Source organism: Peromyscus leucopus, chromosome 2, assembly GCF_004664715.2.
Source record: "Peromyscus leucopus breed LL Stock chromosome 2, UCI_PerLeu_2.1, whole genome shotgun sequence".
NCBI classification, from domain to species: Eukaryota; Metazoa; Chordata; class Mammalia; order Rodentia; family Cricetidae; genus Peromyscus; species Peromyscus leucopus.
Genome location: NC_051064.1, coordinates 44,708,590 through 44,726,830, shown reverse-complemented (window position 1 = coordinate 44,726,830; position 18,241 = coordinate 44,708,590). Strand labels below are relative to the sequence as shown.

Sequence of the window (18,241 nt, the reverse complement as noted above, 5' to 3'; positions counted from 1 at the left end):
TGGGGCTTGAGAGACTTAGGAGCTAGCTGTTTGAGGAGTACTCTGTTCCCTGGGGAGAGTGGGGCATGCTCAGGGGCAATTTGGTCCATTGCTGTGGGGGAAGGGAGATAGCTGTCAGCATGTGAATGGAGAAGGGACCTCAAAAGGGAGAGGTAGGGGAGGTACCCAGCCAATGGAGGAGTTTGGGCCTGGAGGTGGTGATTGAGGAGGAAGGGCCTTCCATAAAGGAGCTCAAAAGGGCTCAGGACTGTAGGAGAGTGTGGTGTGGCCTGGAGGTGGGTAATGGCAATGGGTAGGAGGGAGGGCCAAGATAACCTCAAAGGAGAGCTTGGTGAGCCGTCATTTGATGAGTCCATTGGCCTTCTCAACCTTTCCCGAGGATTGTGGGTGATAGGGAATGTGGAGCTTCAAAGAAATGTTGAGGTCTTCCAACACAAGCTCCATGACCCTGGAAGTGAAGGCTGGTGTGTTGTCCTTTTGTATGGTCTGTGGCAGGCCAAATCTAGGGAGGATGTGGTCCAGGAGTACTTGGGCTACCACATCTGATGTTTCCCTGGTGATGAAGACTTCTGTCCATCCTGTAGTGATGTCAACCATAGTTAGGAGGTTACAGAGTTTTTATGTGTGGGTATGTGAATAAAATCAACCTGCCAAAGTTCTCCCAGTTGGTATCCTCAAAGTTGGTACAGAGGCTGACATATCTGGAGGGCCCCCTGTGGACTGGCCTTGGCACATGTCTGGCAGGAGGAGTGAACCTGTGAAATAGGAGCTCGAAGATGCATGGGGTCAAAGAGGGGCTCTAAGAAATGGAACAAGGCTTTGGGGCCTGTGTGTAAGGTCTGGTGGATGTCTGAAATGATGGACAGTGCCTGGTCCTGGGGGAGGATGGGCAGTTATTTAAGTAAAACCAACCATCCTTTGTCTGTGTGACCCCCTTTTTCAAGAGTTCATCTGTTCTTCTGGTTGATAACGGGGCTGATAGGAGGGTGTTAAAATATGTTCTGTTCATCCAGAGGAGCTGGAGGCCAGTCCCTGGGCTACTGAGTCACCGAATCAAACCAAATTAAGAAAAAGCCCAGGTTTAATGGGTAAAACACTTTTGGATGATTTTCCAGCCCCTCAGAGAGGAGATGGGGAAGAGAGACCATAAATCCACGAGTCTGTTTTCTGGGGGGCAGTTTAAATACCCTGTGGTATTTAAATACCCTGTCTTCAGCATCTCTGGGGGAGGGGTCCTGTTTGGAGGGCTGAGACAGGGCAGGGTTTGAGGAGAGAGAGATGGGAGAGGGGGGTTGTAGTGGAGTTTCTACCAGAACATTCCAGACTCTTTGGGTATGGGGATGCCAGGGAAGGGGATGCTGGGTGCGGGTGTGCTGAGGTGGAACTTCCACCAGAACAAAAAGGGTTTTAAGAGTGGGAAGTAGAGGAAGGTGTAGAGCAGAGCTAGTTTAGACATAAGAGATTTGGGATCTGTTATTTGTGCTGTGGCAGTTGTTATGATTTGTGAGAACTTGGAAATCTAGTGTGCCAATTTTTGGCCATTGATCTGTCCTGAGGCAAGTTGTCTTCAGTAAGACAGCAAGCCTTTAATAAAATCTCTGAGTCCAAGGAAGGAATTGAATTCAGGAGAAAAGGAGGAAGGTTTGTGAAATGAGCCCCACCACAGGGAGGGTTCCATTATACTCCACCAGGGAGCTGAGAGACAGGGAACAGCGTAGCCATAAGGGACACAGAGGAACAAGCAGGAACTCCACCTGAGGGAGGGTTTCAGTATCCAGAGGCCGTGAGAGGGGTACAGAGAAGCTGCAGGACTTCCAGGTGGGACAAGGTCACAGAGGCCCAGAAGGGCTTAAGGACGCTGCAGGCCTGCAGGCAGCTCCTGAGGGGAAGGGAGGCAAAAGATTACAGTACACTGCAGGAGGGAGCCGAGACAGGACAGGGACACCAAGTATTGTAGAAGCCACAGGCTTTGAGACTGGAAGCTGAGAGACAGCCTGGTGGGACCGCAGACTAGAGAACAGGGGAAGAGGGAGACCGTAAGTGTCCTTAGTAGAGATACCTAGATGGCTGTAACAGGGCAGAGCTGAGAGATGCCAGACACCCATGATGGTTTTTAGTGGCGCTCTTACCCTGCAAGGAAGTCACAAAACACAGCAGAATCCACTAGCAAGAGTTTTATTGAGGAAGGGGGAAGGGGTAGCTGTGTTCAGGCCTGCTGAAAGTTCACGTGAGGGAAGGGGTGGGGTGGGGTCTGCCTTTTAAGGACCAACCTGTGCGTGTGCTCAAAGGCCCACATGGCTACTCCATGCATGTGCATAGATCACCTGGTCATGCCGTGCGTGATGATTTACCCGTGCGTGATTTACGTGACCACACAGCAGCGCATGGGTTACATAGGACGTATGATCCAGAAATGACTAGGTGGAAATGACTATCCCCCCCCCCCCCGTTAATGGGGGCGTGGCTGGAATTCCATATTATCCCAGCTGGGTGACTTAGAAGGGTGTAGAAGTCTGGAGGAGTCAGAGAGACACTTACGGCATAGACTAGGAAAGGAATGGTTAGAGCATGTGTAAGGGAGAAGTAGCTGAGAAGGCGGACTCTAGAATTTGGGGTCAAATTGATGGATGCCATGAGCCAGCAGAAACAAATGAGACACACATACCTTAGGAGAGCCGAATCAACAGCTTGATTTGGAGAGACCAGTTCCTTGGAAGGGAACCCATATGTGCCAATCCTGAGGTTTTGGCACCAGATGAATGAAAAAAAAAAAAAAAGAGAGATTTAAAAAAAGAAAGAACATGACTGCTCCTAGGTATGGAAGAGGAGAAATTTTATTGTAGATTGAAGGGATAGCATCCAGAGACAGAAACATGTGGGAGAGTCCGGAGTGAATGTGACCCTGAGCCGGACCATGTGAGGAAAAAGGGAATGGAAGGGAGAGCCAGGAGAGTAAAGGGTAGACAAAAGAGTAACCAAAACGATTGGATCATAGAGGAAAGGCAACTGGGCGAAGGGCATCCCAGCCCCTGGGCTGGAGAAGTTTAAGGGAGCAGCGGGAAGGGAATGCCAGGTAACAGGTAGGGTCTGAGGCCTTCGGGGAGAACCTGGAGGCTGGGTCTGTTTTGATATGCTAAATAGGCACCTAAGTTAGCCATTTGCCCCAGGTTTGAGACCTAATATCCTGGCCTTTTCTTGTCTTGATAATAAATGATGGTTGAGGAGGTTTGTATTGCAGATATGAGGGAGAGCACAAGGCAGAGGCATCTGGAAGAGCCCAGACTGAACATAGATGACAGAATAAACCAGGCCATGAGAAGAGAGAGATGGAGAGAGCGAGAGAGGAGGAAAAGAGGGAGGGAAGAGGAGAGAGGGCAAATGGATAAAGAAAGGAGCTAAGGACCAAGAGGCCAAGAGAGCACGAGCCAAAAGGCTGGGTTTTATAAGAAAAGAGGTGGAGGGCTGGAGAGGTTTAGGGTAGGGATGGGGGTGAGAAGTGCTGGAGAGCCTGGACTCACTTAGGTATGTTAAATAGGCATCTATCTCAGTTAGCCTTTTGTCCTGGGTTTTTTGAGACCTAACAGTGCTGTTGGTCCCTTTACTGTGACAGTAAGATGATATGTGCTCTCATAATAGACTAGTAAGAGATGCTGTGTTTTCCTGCAAGTTCTTTGATCTCTCTGGAATTCTAGTTCTCTTCTAAAATCAGACCAGGATTCTGAGGGTGCTCTTTGCTTCCCAGTTCTTGTAGGGTCCAGGAATATAGAAATATAAAATTGTAAGCCTCAAAAATAAAAGCTTTGCCAGCAAATAGGGATTAACCGTTAACTGGGCCCTCCCATGGTTTATAATGGGCAGCTCTGCAAACAACCCAAATGTTAGTTTTTTGCTAAAGATTGCCCTCTGTAGCCCTGGGGTTAGCTATTCTCGATAAACCCCCTACCACTCACTACCGAGACCAAAGTTAACTTTTAATGAGTTCCACTCATTAAATCTGCTTTGCATTGTTTTGTATTCCTCCCACTATGGGAACCCAGCTCTGTCAGGAAAAGTTGTAAGTTTGGGTAAACATCAATTAACTGTGTCAGGAGGGCTGCAGGGACATGCAAATATCATTTAGCTGAAACCCTCTAAAACCTTGTTAGTGGAAATTGTGAAACATAAAACAATTTGTCTCTAAAAGTTTAACTTTGGAATTGTAAAATTCCGTTGTCCATGCCTAATGCTTTCCCCTTACTATAAAAAGGGGCTCATAACCCCCCTCCAACTGCTGCAGTCTCAGAATCCCGAACACTGGCTGTGGTTTCAGCTAGCTGATAAGCTTTTGTGCCCCTCAGTGATTCTTTCTTTCTTTTTCTTTTTTTTTTTTTTCTGGAATAAAGTCTGCTTCTGGTTTAACAGATTTTGATGGTCTGTCCCCCATTATTGTGAGACCCAGGACCCAACACTCTCAACAGATAAAGAAAAGTATTTCCTCAGCCATATATCGTAGTCTAAAGGACTCTCACTGGAATGCAGTATCCATACAGGCACAGCTCCCCTCTGGTGTAAGAGTGTTTATCTTGGGATGGAGAGGCTTCTTATTTTAGCATGTCATGGTTTCTCAGAACACTTTAGGTTTGACTGTCACTCCTTCTCTCTCTCTCTCTCTCTCTCTCTCTCTCTCTCTCTCTCTCTCTCTCTCTCTCTCTCTCTCTCCCCCCCCTCTCCTTTTTGATGAAACTGGGTTCACCCCAGGCAGTTGTTTATAAAGCTGGACATGATTTATTGACCTGTGACTGCTGCTTTCTAGAGCAATCAATGGACTAAAGAAATGTGCCCAACTCCAATCAAATTAAAAACAAACATAAAAAATAAAGGGAAAACTATGACTTGTTTTACTCTTCATTTCCACATGTCCCAGCATGGTATTAATGAAATAATAATAATAAAAATATTACAAGCAAATTGCAAAGTGACAAAGGACAGTTTGAACTGGAGGGGGGGCGGTGTCAATTAGGTTAGGCTACATTGATCAAAATTGCTGTGCTCATTTTGAATGAGAGCCCCACAGCCACCTGACCAGAGCCTTTATATCATCGAGCTGCAGCAGCTGTTCCGTTAAACAGTCACAAATGGTGAGACTTGAAGGCTCTGCAAACTCAACTGGAATTTTCTGGTCTGACTGTAAGGTAAGAGATAAATGTGCAGGCTGTGTTAATTATGAGAAATGTACAAGAAATCCCTCTTGGGGTAGAAAGAAAGGATCGAAAAGCAAATGCTGGCAAGGATTGTTAGCTTCTTAAATAGGAGATGCTAAATTAGCATTTGTTAATAAAACAAGCTTGAATGGTTTAAGGGTCTGTTAATTGTCCTGTAGTCAGCAGAAAGTTCTTTTTAGGGAACCTAGAACAAGGTTTGTACATGACCTCGTTTTTTCTATGACGGTGTCAGTCAGTTCATGGTGACTTCCTAGGAACTTCAGAAAAATTTTCTTTACTTGCTATTTAAGAGTAATGATTTCCACATTTAAAATAGACAGTGGCAAAATTAAGCATATATATTTTAGGATGTAAAAATAGAGACTAAAAATAAATATCAAACAGAATCTTTTAAAAAGTTTTAGAAGACTAATTATGCAAAAACACCTTAACTCTTTAAGAAAGGATCAAGCTTAAGAAATGGGTGCTTAAATGAATGAGATATGAATTCAAATTTTAAATATTTAAATCTCCATTTTTCTACACTCTTATTTTGCATTTCAAATAGCTCACAAATATATAGAATAAAATATAAAAGTGTCCTTATTATTTTTTCCAAATTTTGTGATGTATACTGGGTACTGTGGTCCACTTCTGAAAGCCTCATACGTGGAAAGTTCAGGCAGGAGGGTTTCTTTTTTTTTTTTAAGGCCAGCCTGAGTTATATAGTGAGACCCTGTCTCAAAACAAAGATCCTTAAATTATGAGAAACGTCTACTATTTTCTCAATTCTTGTGCTGGGTAGTTTTGTATCAACTTGACACTAGGTAGGCATCTGAGAGAAGGAAACCTCAATTGAGAAAATGCCTCTGTAAGATCATGCTGTAGGCAAGCCTGTAAAGCACTTTCTTAATTAGTTATTGATGGGGAAGGGCCCAGCCTATTGTGAATGGGGCCATCCCTGGGCTGGTGGTCCTGAGTTCTATAAGAAAGCAGGCTGAGCAGCTGGGCAGTGGTGGTACACACCTTTAATCCTAGCATTTGGGAGGCAGAGGCAGGTGGATCTCTGTGAGTTCAAGGCCAGCCTGGTCTACAGAGTGAGTTCCAGAACAAGCTCCAAAGCTATACAGGGAAATCCTGTCTCAAAAAACTCAAAACCAACCAATCAACCAAACAAAAAACAACAACAGAAAAGCAGGCTGAGCAAGCCATGAGGGGCAAACCAGTAAGCAGCTCCCCTCCATGGCCTCTGCATCAGCTCCTGCCTCCAGGTTCCTGACCTGTTTGGGTTCCTGTCCTGACTTCCTTCACTGATGAACAGTGATATGGAAGTATAAGCTGAATGAACCCTTTTCTCTCCAACTTGCTTTTTGGTCATGCCATTTCATCACAGTAATAGAAACCCTAACTAAGACAATTCCACTTAAACATTTCTTCATACATACATATGAAAACAGGTTAATTTACATAAATGTTTTTATTCGATAAAATCAATCATATTTTTTTTTTTATAAAAATGATTTATTTGCCAGGCGGTAGTGGCGCACGCCTTTAATCCCAGCACTCGGGAGGCAGAGCCAGGTGGATCTCTGTGAGTTTGAGGCCAGCCTGGGCTACCAAGTGAGTCCAGGAAAGGCGCAAAGCTACACAGAGAAACCCTGTCTCGAAAAATTAAAAAAAAAAAAAAAAAAAAAAGATTTATTTATTTTATGTGTATGAGTGTTTTGCTTGGATATATGCTTGGGCACCACTTGCATGCTTGGTGCCTTGTGGGAGGCCACCTGGGCAACCGGCCCCCACATTTTACCTCAGGGTACTCTTGAGGAGCGAGGGATAAGAGATTTAGGTAGAAGAAGAGAGGGGAGAGAAACAGAAATGCAGGATAACCTTCTGTCTCTTCTAAAGGGCTATGTATAGGAATGCCAAGGGGTGGAGCAAAAGACCTCTCCCTAGCACAGCCAAGTACAGATCCCTCTAATCACCTAGTAACCATGCACATGGTCAAGCAATCCTCTAATGCAGCCCTGCTGGGCAAAGCAAGCTCAAATCTCACTAGGAAATCTTTGTGGGCCTCCACAGTGCCTGCAGTGGTCAGAAGAGGGAGTTGGCTGTCATAACTAGAGTTATGAATGATTGTTACCTGCCATGCGGGTGCTAGGAATCATAACCAGCTCTCTTTCCAGCCTTGTCATCTTGTCATATTTTCTTAGAAATCTGTTCTTCTTTTGCTTCTTTTTCTGCCTCTTCCTTCTCCCTTCGAATTCTCCCTCTATGCTTCTCACCTCACACTTGAGGTAGCCTGTATCTATGCTCCTGGATTTCCTTCCCATGCTCATATAATCATATGTATCTTATATACACATATGTATATGTGTACATTTATGGTGTTTTTATTTGATGATTGAAAGTCTTACATGGACCTATGGATTGATTAACACAGGGAGTACTAGGGTCTTTCAATAATGAGTTTTCCAATTCCGGTTGGTTTTTCAAGTGAAATCTCAATGTGTGTTCCACACCTCAGATGCATGATTATCCTACCTCAAACCTCCTAAATATGTGGATTATAGGAATGCGCTACCATGCCTGAGCTTTTCTTTTCTTTTCTTTTCTTTTGGTTTTTTAGAGACAGGGTTTCTCTGTGTAGCTTTGCACCTTTCCTGGATCTCGCTCTGTAGACCAGGCTGGCCTTGAACTCACAAGATCCGCCTGCCTCTGCCTCCCGAGTGCTGGGATTAAAGGCGTGCACCACCACCACCCGGCTGAGCTTTTCTTTTTAAGTTGAGATTATTGTTGTGTTTCTTACATTGGCTTCAAACTCCTGGGCCTCCCTGAAAGCTGAAATTATAGCTTGAGCCTCTGTATTCCAGCTCTGCTTTGTGTGTCTGTATGTGTGTTTTGTTGTAGGTTTTTGTTTGTTTTTCCTTTAGATGTACATGACTTCTGGACTTTTCCATTTTGCCATTTGAATAAAAATCTTTATTACTAAATATAAATGAAATTTATTTAAATGTAATTTAAATAAATACTAAATATAATTTCTAAGATTGATATTCTTCAAAATCCATTTCCTATTCTTTTTTATCTTAAGATAATTTGATTTTTATTTACTTATTATTTTTAGATTTGCAAAACTATTTACTTTAAGAATAATGAAAGTCTGAGAAAAGATAAATCCTTCCAGAGTGGATATCTTTTTCTTTTTCTTCTTTTTTTAAAAACTCTTATCGATTCTTTGTGGATTTCACATCATGCATCCCTATCCCATTCATCTTCCCCTCCCTTCACCTCTGCCCTCTGCCCCTGCAACTTCCTTGCCAAAACAAAGAAAATAAAATTTAAAAGAAAAGAAAAACAAAAACAAAATCTCATCATGGAAGCCACACTGAGACACTATGAGTCACAAGTATACCCTTCTTTCCTTGCAAGTGTTCACTGCAATGAGTCATTGGTCTGGTTCAAGGCCTCTGGCTTCTGCAGGGTCCTCACTGGACTCCTCTTGGATATCCTGCTGTTGCCCTGTGTCACGGAGATCCCGCACCTTTGGGTCTGCAGGACCGACCCCTTCACATGCTCCAGCAGATCATAGATGGGGTGGATACTGAGGTGGACCAACTCATAGCCCTGGTTCTGGGCCTGGGTGGTAGCTGGGTTGGTCAGCCTGCCAGTTCTTCCTTATCCTCATCATCAGAACAAGCTCCCTGGCCCCTCCCTGGCTAGCTCACCCTATGCAGCAAGCAGCAAGGGGTGGGACTGGCCCTCTTGCTCTCAGGCTCTGGGGCCAGCTCACTTACACCTACACCACCAGGACCAGCTCTATTCTGTTGCCCTGGTGAGGTTCAGGGGTCACTCTCCCAAATGTTGCAGCTGGTGAGGGGCAGGGACAGTTCTCCTACCTTCATGCCCCTGAGGCCAGCTCTCCCACTTGCTGCCGGTGAGGGACAGAGAGGGGGAGGGCATCTTTCCTTTCGCCCATGCCACTGCCTGGCAGCTGAGTGGGTGTGGGGTCAGTTCTTCCAATCTCACGCCCTTAGGGTGGGTTCATCTGCGTCCCTGACAAGAGAGTCAGCTCTACTGTGAAGCCAGGGGAGGTATAGTACCTGCTTTCCCATGTGCTTCAGTGGGTGAGGGGCAGGGCCAGTTCTCCAGCCTTCTTGACCCCAGGGGCAACTTTCCCACCTACATCAGGTGGGGAGAGGCAAAGGGGGGCATCTTTCCCTCACCCATGTCACTCACTGACAGAAAAGTGGTGAGGCCAGCTCTCCCATACTCATGTTCTGGGGGTGGCTTATAGGTTAGTAGTAGTCCTTAGCGATCAGTTACTGTGAGGGACCAGATACACTATACTTGTTGAGTTTGTGACATCTGGTACAATGCCTAGGTAGCAGTAAGACTTCAGAAAATATTATTTAATAGATGAATTTTAAAATTAGAAATTTTGTTGTTGTATATTTTAACTTAAATATATGTATTTCATATGTATAAGCCTTCCACGTATTAGAAATCTTAAGTATTTTAACCTCATTGAAACTTGAAAAGCATTATTTTTTCCAGGATAAACAGCATAACTTGTATATACCACTTATACCTTGATTCTTTCTTAGAGGACAAGCTTTCTGGAGAAACAATTTACATTAACTTTTTCAAGTTTGCAAAAATTCCATGAAGACATGGCTTTCCAGATATGTCTTATTGACAATGTTTCTGTGTCTGCCTAAACATTACCACCACCCTGACCTGAAACAGTTTCCAAGGATTCTCTTGGCTGATTTCTCTTTATGTATGTTTCATCTTATAATGACAGCATGAGCAATATATGATGAGCACCTACTTTGCTTTCCCTGTTGATAGTTAATTCAGTGAAAGACTCACAGGAACATATTTTAAATTTTCATGCCTTCTGTGTAGAGAGATCAAGATACCATGGACAGTCTCTACTTGCAGGAGGTGCACCTTTCCAAGAAATGAGACAGAAAACACAAACATCAAAAAATTCTTCTAGGCAAAATGCCAAATGACTGACTGACTGTGGAAACTTAGGAAAGGAAAAAGTCAGTGGGTGTCAGAGTGCTAGAGAAAAGTTCTATGGGAGTTGAGCCTTATTTATGATCATGTTAGATGTGAGATAAATAGGCCTCTCAATGAGCAGAAAAAGAAACAAGACTGTGGAATGCATTGTACAAACATGGAGACTAATAGGTGTCCTAGAATGAAAGGCAAATATGTATGGGAGTCAAGAGAATGAGACATAAACTGAGTGAGATTGTAGAGAGTTAGTATTCTGTTCAGAAACTGATATTTCAGGGTGGTGGTGGCATACGCCTTTAATCCTAGCAGAGGCAGAGGCATGCAGATCTCTGTGAGTTTGAGGCCAGCCTGGACTATAGAGTGAGTTCCAGAATAGCTAGGACTGTTACACAAAGAAACCCTGTCTTAAAAAACCGAGAGAGAGAGAGAGAGAGAGAGAGAGAGAGAGAGAGAGAGAGAGAGAGAGAGAGAGAGAAACAAGAAACTGATATTCCTTGGAAAATTCCAGTTTCAAGTATGAAGCAAAGATATCAGGAGTCGTGTTGACTTAAGCAAAGAATCTGTGCTATTTATGAGCATGTGGCTTTATATGTTAGATCCTTCACTTCTGTTAACCTCCTTGTTTTCTGTATATTTCAGACATGAATTTCTAACCATGGGAGATTGGAACTTATTGGGTGGCGTCCTAGAGGAAGTTCACTCCCACTCAACCATAGTGGGGAAAATCTGGTTGACTATCCTCTTCATCTTCCGAATGCTGGTGCTTGGTGTCGCTGCTGAGGATGTCTGGGATGATGAACAGTCCTCCTTTGCCTGCAACACCCAGCAGCCAGGTTGCAACAATATCTGTTATGATGATGCTTTCCCTATCTCTTTGATCAGGTTCTGGGTTTTGCAGATCATCTTCGTGTCTTCCCCTTCTCTGGTGTATATGGGCCATGCACTTTATAGACTCAGGGACTTTGAGAAGCAAAGGCAGAAGAAGAAGTCACACCTTAGAGCCCAGATGGAGGATCCAGAGCTTGACTTGGAAGAGCAGCAAAGGGTAGAGAGGGAGCTGAGGAGACTTGAGGAGCAGAAAAGGATTCATAAAGTCCCTCTGAAAGGATGTCTGCTGCGTACTTATGTCTTACACATCTTGACCAGATCTATGCTAGAAGTAGGGTTCATGATGGGCCAATATATTCTCTATGGGTTTCAAATGCACCCTGTTTACAAATGCACCCGACCCCCTTGCCCCAATGCAGTGGACTGCTTTGTATCCAGGCCTACAGAGAAGACCATTTTCATGCTCTTTATGCACAGCATTGCTGCCTTTTCCTTGTTACTCAATATCCTGGAAATATTTCATCTGGGGATCAGGAAAATCATGAGGGCACTCGATGGGAAGTCCAGCAGTGGGAAAACTGAGAATGAAACAGGCCCTCCATTCCATTCAACAAACTACTCAGGGGCACAGCCGTGTGTGGTTTGTTCTTCTTTACCTGAAAGATTCTCAGTACTTCAAGCCAACAACAAACAGCAAGTCATCCGAGTCAATATACCAAGGTCTAAAAGTATGTGGCAAATCCCGCACCCCAGGCAACATGAGGTAGATGTTTCCTGCAGCAAAAGAGACTGGGCTGAGAAAGTTACCAACAATGGACAGCTCCATGTCCACAGCCCATGCCCCCATGATGGCAGTGCCAGAATTCAGCACCCAGGACAGCAACCACGCCGGTCCTTCTCTGGCCCAAAGCATGTAATGTCTCAGTCCTGGTTAGGTACAATGCCAGCTTCTCCACACTGTCCACCATCTACATTAGGAACCTGGGAGCAATCCCAGGGCCCAGAGGCCTCAGGCAAGCCTCTCACAGATCTTCAAAGTCACTTCCAAGGCAGCGACGGTAGTGCAAGAGAGAGTGGGGTCTGGGTGGACAGAACAGGCCCAGGCAGTCGCAAGGCCAGCTTTCTATCCAGGCTGCTGTCAGAAAAGGGGCACCTGCACAGTGACTCGGGAAGCTCAAGGTCTCTGAATAGTTCCTGCTTGGATTTCCCACAAAGGGAAAACAGCCCTTCACCTTTACCATCAGCCACCGGGCACAGAGCGTCAATGGTAAGTAAAGGCAGCCATGTTCATCCACCTCCTCACTCTTCCCCTTTTATCCTACATGGGATATATGTACATATGTATTAAAAGAGAGGAGGGTTGAGAGAGAAATTAATCTATGAAAAAACAAATTCATTCATTCATTACATTCAGTTAAACTCAATTCATTCATTCAATAAATACCACACTAATCATGATTATAAGTGATGGGTATGGTTAAAATACCATCGCTTCCACTAAAATCCTCAGAGTACAGTTGCGAAAATGAGGCAAGTAAATGTGCCGTGTTGGTGAAAAGTGCCATGACAGTGGGCCCATGGGCTGAGGAGGAAGCGGTGACGGGAAAATTGCTGACATGGGGAAGTTACTGTGAATTGAATCTTGAAAGATGTTTCTTCAGAGCCAAGAGCACCATGGCACACAGAAGAAGGCTGTACCATCAGAAATGCAGTGCAGACAAAGCCCTAGGGCTGGCGTCTCTGGGGGAGCAGCTGTGGGGGGCCAGAGCATAAAATAGTATGAAGGATCCAGAGACAGGGATGACCAGAGAAATGGGCATGAAGGCCTTGCAGGGAGGAAATGCAAAACCAACAGAGGATGTGGAGAAGAGCTGAGGAGATGGCTCAGTTGGTAAAAAACATGCATCATGGTAGCAATCCACATGCCCCAGTTAGAAAGGACGACAATGTTCCTTCACAAGTGGGTCTAAGAGTATTAAAACCTGAGGTATTTGTACTGCCTTCATTAAGGACAAGTTTCACTGGGGAATTGGATGCATAGCATCAATGTTCTCCTGAATATCTGTGTGTTCATGGTAACATGCAGTGGTTACCACTAGCTTCAGCCAGCTATCGTATCAGACTTGTCTTTACCAATTCCCGTCTTTTCTTGAGTTATCACTGGATAGGCTCTGTAAAAGATTAGCTAATAAAGCAATTACACAAAAAGTATGTGCATGTCCATGCATTTACATATTCATGTATGTGTGCTGGTGGAGGTGCTTGGAAGATGGCTATATTGGTAAAGTACTCACAGAGTTCCAATTCCCAATACCCACATAAAAAGCTGGAGTGGCAAAATGCATTTGTAATCCCCGCTCTGGGGAGGTGCAGACAGTAGGCTCTTTGAGGTTTGTTGGCATGCTAATCCTACCAAATCAGAGCTCTGGGTTTAGTGAGAGAACCTGTCTCAAAAAATAAGGTGGAAGGTGATAGAAAAAGACACTCTATACCAATCTTTACCCTCTACACTGTGCATGAGCACACACCCAGCATCTACACACCCATGCACAGACTCAATAAGAAAGCTCTGTCTGTCAAAGTGTAGAGAATGACTCAGAGTAGATATCATTTGCAAGCTTGAGTTGCCCTCATCTAAGTAAGGAGGCCATACATCGTTGATTTAATTCTTCTGGCAGTAAAGGCCTTATATTTCCCAAAGATGAGAACCAGCACTGCATTGGTTTTAATGTTCTCTGAAAAGCCACTATGAGGGAAACGTTCCATGGTCATCATAAAGCACAGTGAATATCTATTTTGGTTTCTTTGTGATTCAGAAACAAAGGATGACATTTGTTTTAATGATTGCTCTGAACCATCAGGGTTTGTTTTTATTTCCATTAAAATGAAAAGCTCTCCAAGTTTGAGGGAACCCTTAGTTGAGCTCAATTGGTTGAACTCACACCCACATTTCTTCTTTGTTTTACTCTTTGTGCCAACAAATGCATCCTTCTAACCCAGTCCAAACTTCCTTTGTGTTTACAGACACTATTGTAGTATACTAGACTAGACTGGATGAGGACGCTCCTGCTTAGACTGTTACTAAAAAGCTTCTCTCGAACCAAGACTCACTTCTTGTTCATGGCTATGCTTAGGATCAGTGCATGAGTTCTTGACACCCTAAGCCAGATTAGAACAAAGATATTAGTTGTGTCCACAGATCAAAGTCACCTGAGTACTTTAAAGACTTTATGCTCAGGACTCATCCAGTTATAATTAAAAATGAACCCCTATGAGTGGGGCATAGACAACCATCAGCATTTTAAAGACTCCTGTGCTAATTGTAATGTGCAGCCCAGGTTAAAATCATTGCTTTAGGGTACTTTTGTCAGTGAGTCCCTCTTCTCATCTGCACCGGGAAAGTCAGCAAGACAACTTTCATCACCTTTTTTGGACCTCCTTCCATCTGAGACATTGAATTTAGCAGGTATTTTAACCCTTCAGTTCCTCTTCTGGAAGAAGACAGAAAAGCTCAGAGGCCTAGAGAAAAGATTAAATGGATAGGCCATTTTTCATCTTTTATTTGTCCCTGCATGGACTTTATTGTATTCACATGAAAAAAAAAAATAGCTCCAAATAGCTTGAACTGAGGAAAAGCACCACTAGTCTCTTGATCAACACAGGACATAGGACAGGAATACAGTTTAATGGTAGAGCATTGCCTGGCATGTACCAGGCTCTGAAGCACCACCACCAAGATCCCCCAACACAAGATAGGAAAGTCTAATCAGGCATTGTATTTGTCAGTGTTCATTACTGTGCTGAAATGCCTTAGAAAGGCTGATTTCATAAATCATAATTCACAAAAAGAACTCCATTTAGCTCATGGTACTGGCTCAGCTCTGGTCAGGGCATTCCAGCTTTGTCACATCTTTGATGCATGTGCATGTTTAAGGAACACTTCTATCTTGAAACAGAAACCAAACAGAGTGGGATCCATAATCTCTTAAGTGGCTTCCCAACGAAGAAAAGTCTAGAGCCAGATGAATTCACTGCTGATTTTCACTAGACTGGATAGGGATACAACAAAGAGAAACCAATTTCTCCAATGAACATAGATGCAATCATTCTCAATAAACCTTTTAAAATCATATTCAAGATATATTTAAAAGATAGTAAGCTAGACAGTGGTAGCTCACACCTTTAATCCTAGCACTTGGGAGGGAGAGGCAGTCAGATCTCTGAGTTCAAGGCCAGCCTGGTCTATAGAGCGAGTTCTAGGACAGCCAGGGCTACACAGAGAAAAACTTCATCAAAAAACAAAATAAAACAAAATAAAATTAAAAATAAAACAAACAAACAAACAAAAACAACCCATACACATTGACCAAGTTGGCTTTAGTCTAGAGATACAAGATTGGTTCAATATATGCAAACTGAGTATAATTTAGCATAAAAGTAGACCTAAGAGCAGAAACCATATGATCATTTCAATGATACAGAAAGAACAATGAAGTTCAACTTTCATGACAAAAGACTTGTGGAAACTAGGAATAAAAAGAGCATGCTTTAACATAATAAGAAACATACTTTAACGTGATATACCAAGCCCATAGCCAATTGTGGTACTGGCTCCCATAAACTCATATATTTGAATACTTGGTCTCCAGTTTGTGGAACTGTTTGTGAAGGATTAGGAGGTGGCCTTGTTGGAGGAGGTATGTCAGTGGGGGAAGACTTTGAGGTTTCAAAAAGACTACAGCCATTCCCAGTGTCTCCTTCTCTTTGCCTTATGGTTGAGTCTCAATATGCAAGCTCTTGGCACTGCTCCAGCACCATGCCTGCCTGTCTGCTTGCTGCCGTGCTCTCAGTCATGATAGATTCTAGCCATAGACTCTAGTCCTCTGAAACTGCGAGTCCCCAAATAATGCTTTCTTTTAAAAGTTGCCTTAGTCATGGTGTTTCATCACACAATAGAAAAGTAACCAAGACCCCAAGATTATACTAAATATGGAAAAACTGAGAGAATTTTCTCTAAAATCTAGGACATAATAAAAGCACCATGTCTTTCCACTCTGCTCAATGTCTTAGAGCGATAAGACAAGAATGTAAGAGAAATACAAATAGGAAGGGAAGAAATCAGATTATCTATACTTGCAGATGGCATGATCCCATACTTAGAAGACTCTATAGATGCCACCAAAAAAGTCCTCTCAGGCCTGAAAAACACCATCAGCAAAGTACTGGGATACAAAATCAACATACAGCCAGTAGCTTTTCTATAGACCAATAGTGCATTTACTGTGAAAGAAATCAGAGAGAAAATCCTATTTATAATAGCTTCAGAAAATGCAAAATTTGGGGAAATAAACATAACAAAGAGGATGTGCTGTGGATGATTGATTGATAAATAAAGTGCTGATTGGCCAGTAGCCAGGCAGGAAGTATAGACGGGACAAGGAGAGAAGAGAATTCTGGGAAGTAGAAGGCTGAGGCAGAGGAGATGCTGCCAGCCAATGCCATGAGTAGCAACATGTAAGATACCGGTAAGCCATGAGCCATGTGACAAGGTATAGATTTATAGAAATGGGTTAATTTAAGATGCAGGAACCAGATAGGAAGAAGCTTGAGCCTTTAGGCCAAACAGTTTAAGTAATATAAGTCTCAGTGTGTTTGATTGTGTCCAAGTGGCTGCGAGACTGGCACGTGAGAGAGATTTGTCCTGACCGTGGGCCAGGCAGGACCAGGAAAACTTCAGCTACAAGGGCAAAAGATCTTTAGAGGGCAAACTTTAAACAATGAAGAAAAAGAAAATTAAAGATGTTACACCAGAAGATGAAAAGATGTCCCATGTTCACAGAGAAGCAAAATTAATAACACAAAATGGTTATATTACTGAAAGCTGTCTACATATAGTCAAGGCAACTCCCATCAAAATTCCATTGGCAATATTCACAGAATTGGGGTGGGGGAAACAACTATTCACACGGAACCTAAAAGTCCCTGACTAGCTAAGCCAACCCTCAGTAGAAAGTATTGTGGAACATCAAATTGTATTACAGGGCATAGTACTTGCATGAAAGCAGACGTCTAGACGAGGGGAATAGAAAACCCAGAAATTAAGCCACACTGTCATAGCTACCTCATTTTTGACAAAACTATCAAAAATATACATTGGAGAAAAGATAATTTCTTTACTAAATGGATTTCCGTATATACAAAAATGAAAATAGAACTCATTTTGTAGAAAAACCAGGTCAATGTATCAAATGCCTTAATCTAAGACTCAGACTTTAAAACTGTCAGGGACAATATAAACAAAACACCTCAAGATACAGGCAAAGGCAAGACTTTTCCGAGAGACTTTGGCAGTGTAGGGAATAGCCCTAAGAGTCGATCAATGGGGGTTATGTAAGATTAAGAAGCTTCCACACACAAAGGAAACAGTCATTGGAGCAAAAAGCCTCCAGAATGGATGACAGCTTCACCAGCCACATATCAGCCAGGGATTGATATCAAGGATATATAAGGAATGACAAAGGCTGGAGAGATGGCTCAGTGGTTAAGAGCACTGGCTGCTCTTCCAGAGGACCTGAGTTCAATTCCCAGTAAACACGTGGTGGTGCACAGCCATCTATAGTGGGATCTGATGCCCTCTTCGGGAATAAAGGTGTACATGCAGATAGAGCATTTATGTTCATGTAAATAAAATAAATAGATGAATCTTAAAAGAATGACACAAATTAAACACACAAGAAACCATCCAATCAATAAACAAGCTAATGAACTGAGCAGACAGTTCTCAAAAGAAATACAAACAGCCAATAAATACTTGAAAAAGTGTTTGACATCCTTAGGTGACATTCCATTTCACCCCAGTCAGAATGGCTATCATCAAGCAAACAAATGCTGGTGAGGATGTGGGAGAGAGGAACTCTTCTGTGTTGTTGATGAGAATGTAAACTTGTGCAGATACTGTGTAAACTGAGTATGGAAGTTCCTCAAAACCTGAAACTATAACCTCCCTATGACTCGGATATGCTGTTCCTGGGCCACATGGTGGACTTTAAGTCAACATACCACAGAGATATGGAACCATGGTTATAGCTTTTCTATTCACAAAAGTGAGGAAATGGAACCAGTCCAGAGGTCCATCACAGATAAATGAACACACAATGTCAGGGTGTTCTGTGTTGTGTGGGCTGATGGAAGAAAGAGGTCACTCA

General features: G+C 43.3%; 1 protein-coding gene across 1 annotated transcript; it reads left to right on the top strand.

Annotated features, from left to right (window-relative positions):
- Window positions 1-10,863: 10,863 nt before the first annotated feature.
- Gja10 (gap junction protein alpha 10) lies at window positions 10,864-12,384 on the top strand. Its single transcript, XM_028872778.1, has one exon. The coding sequence runs from the start codon at window positions 10,864-10,866 to the stop codon at window positions 12,382-12,384; it is 1,521 nt and encodes a 506-aa protein (XP_028728611.1).
- Window positions 12,385-18,241: the final 5,857 nt, after the last annotated feature.

What these genes read in the sequence shown, in the direction of transcription:
- Gja10 (XM_028872778.1), top strand. Translation starts at nt 10,864, where the DNA reads ATGGGAGATTGGAACTTATTGGGTGGCGTCCTAGAGGAAGTTCACTCC.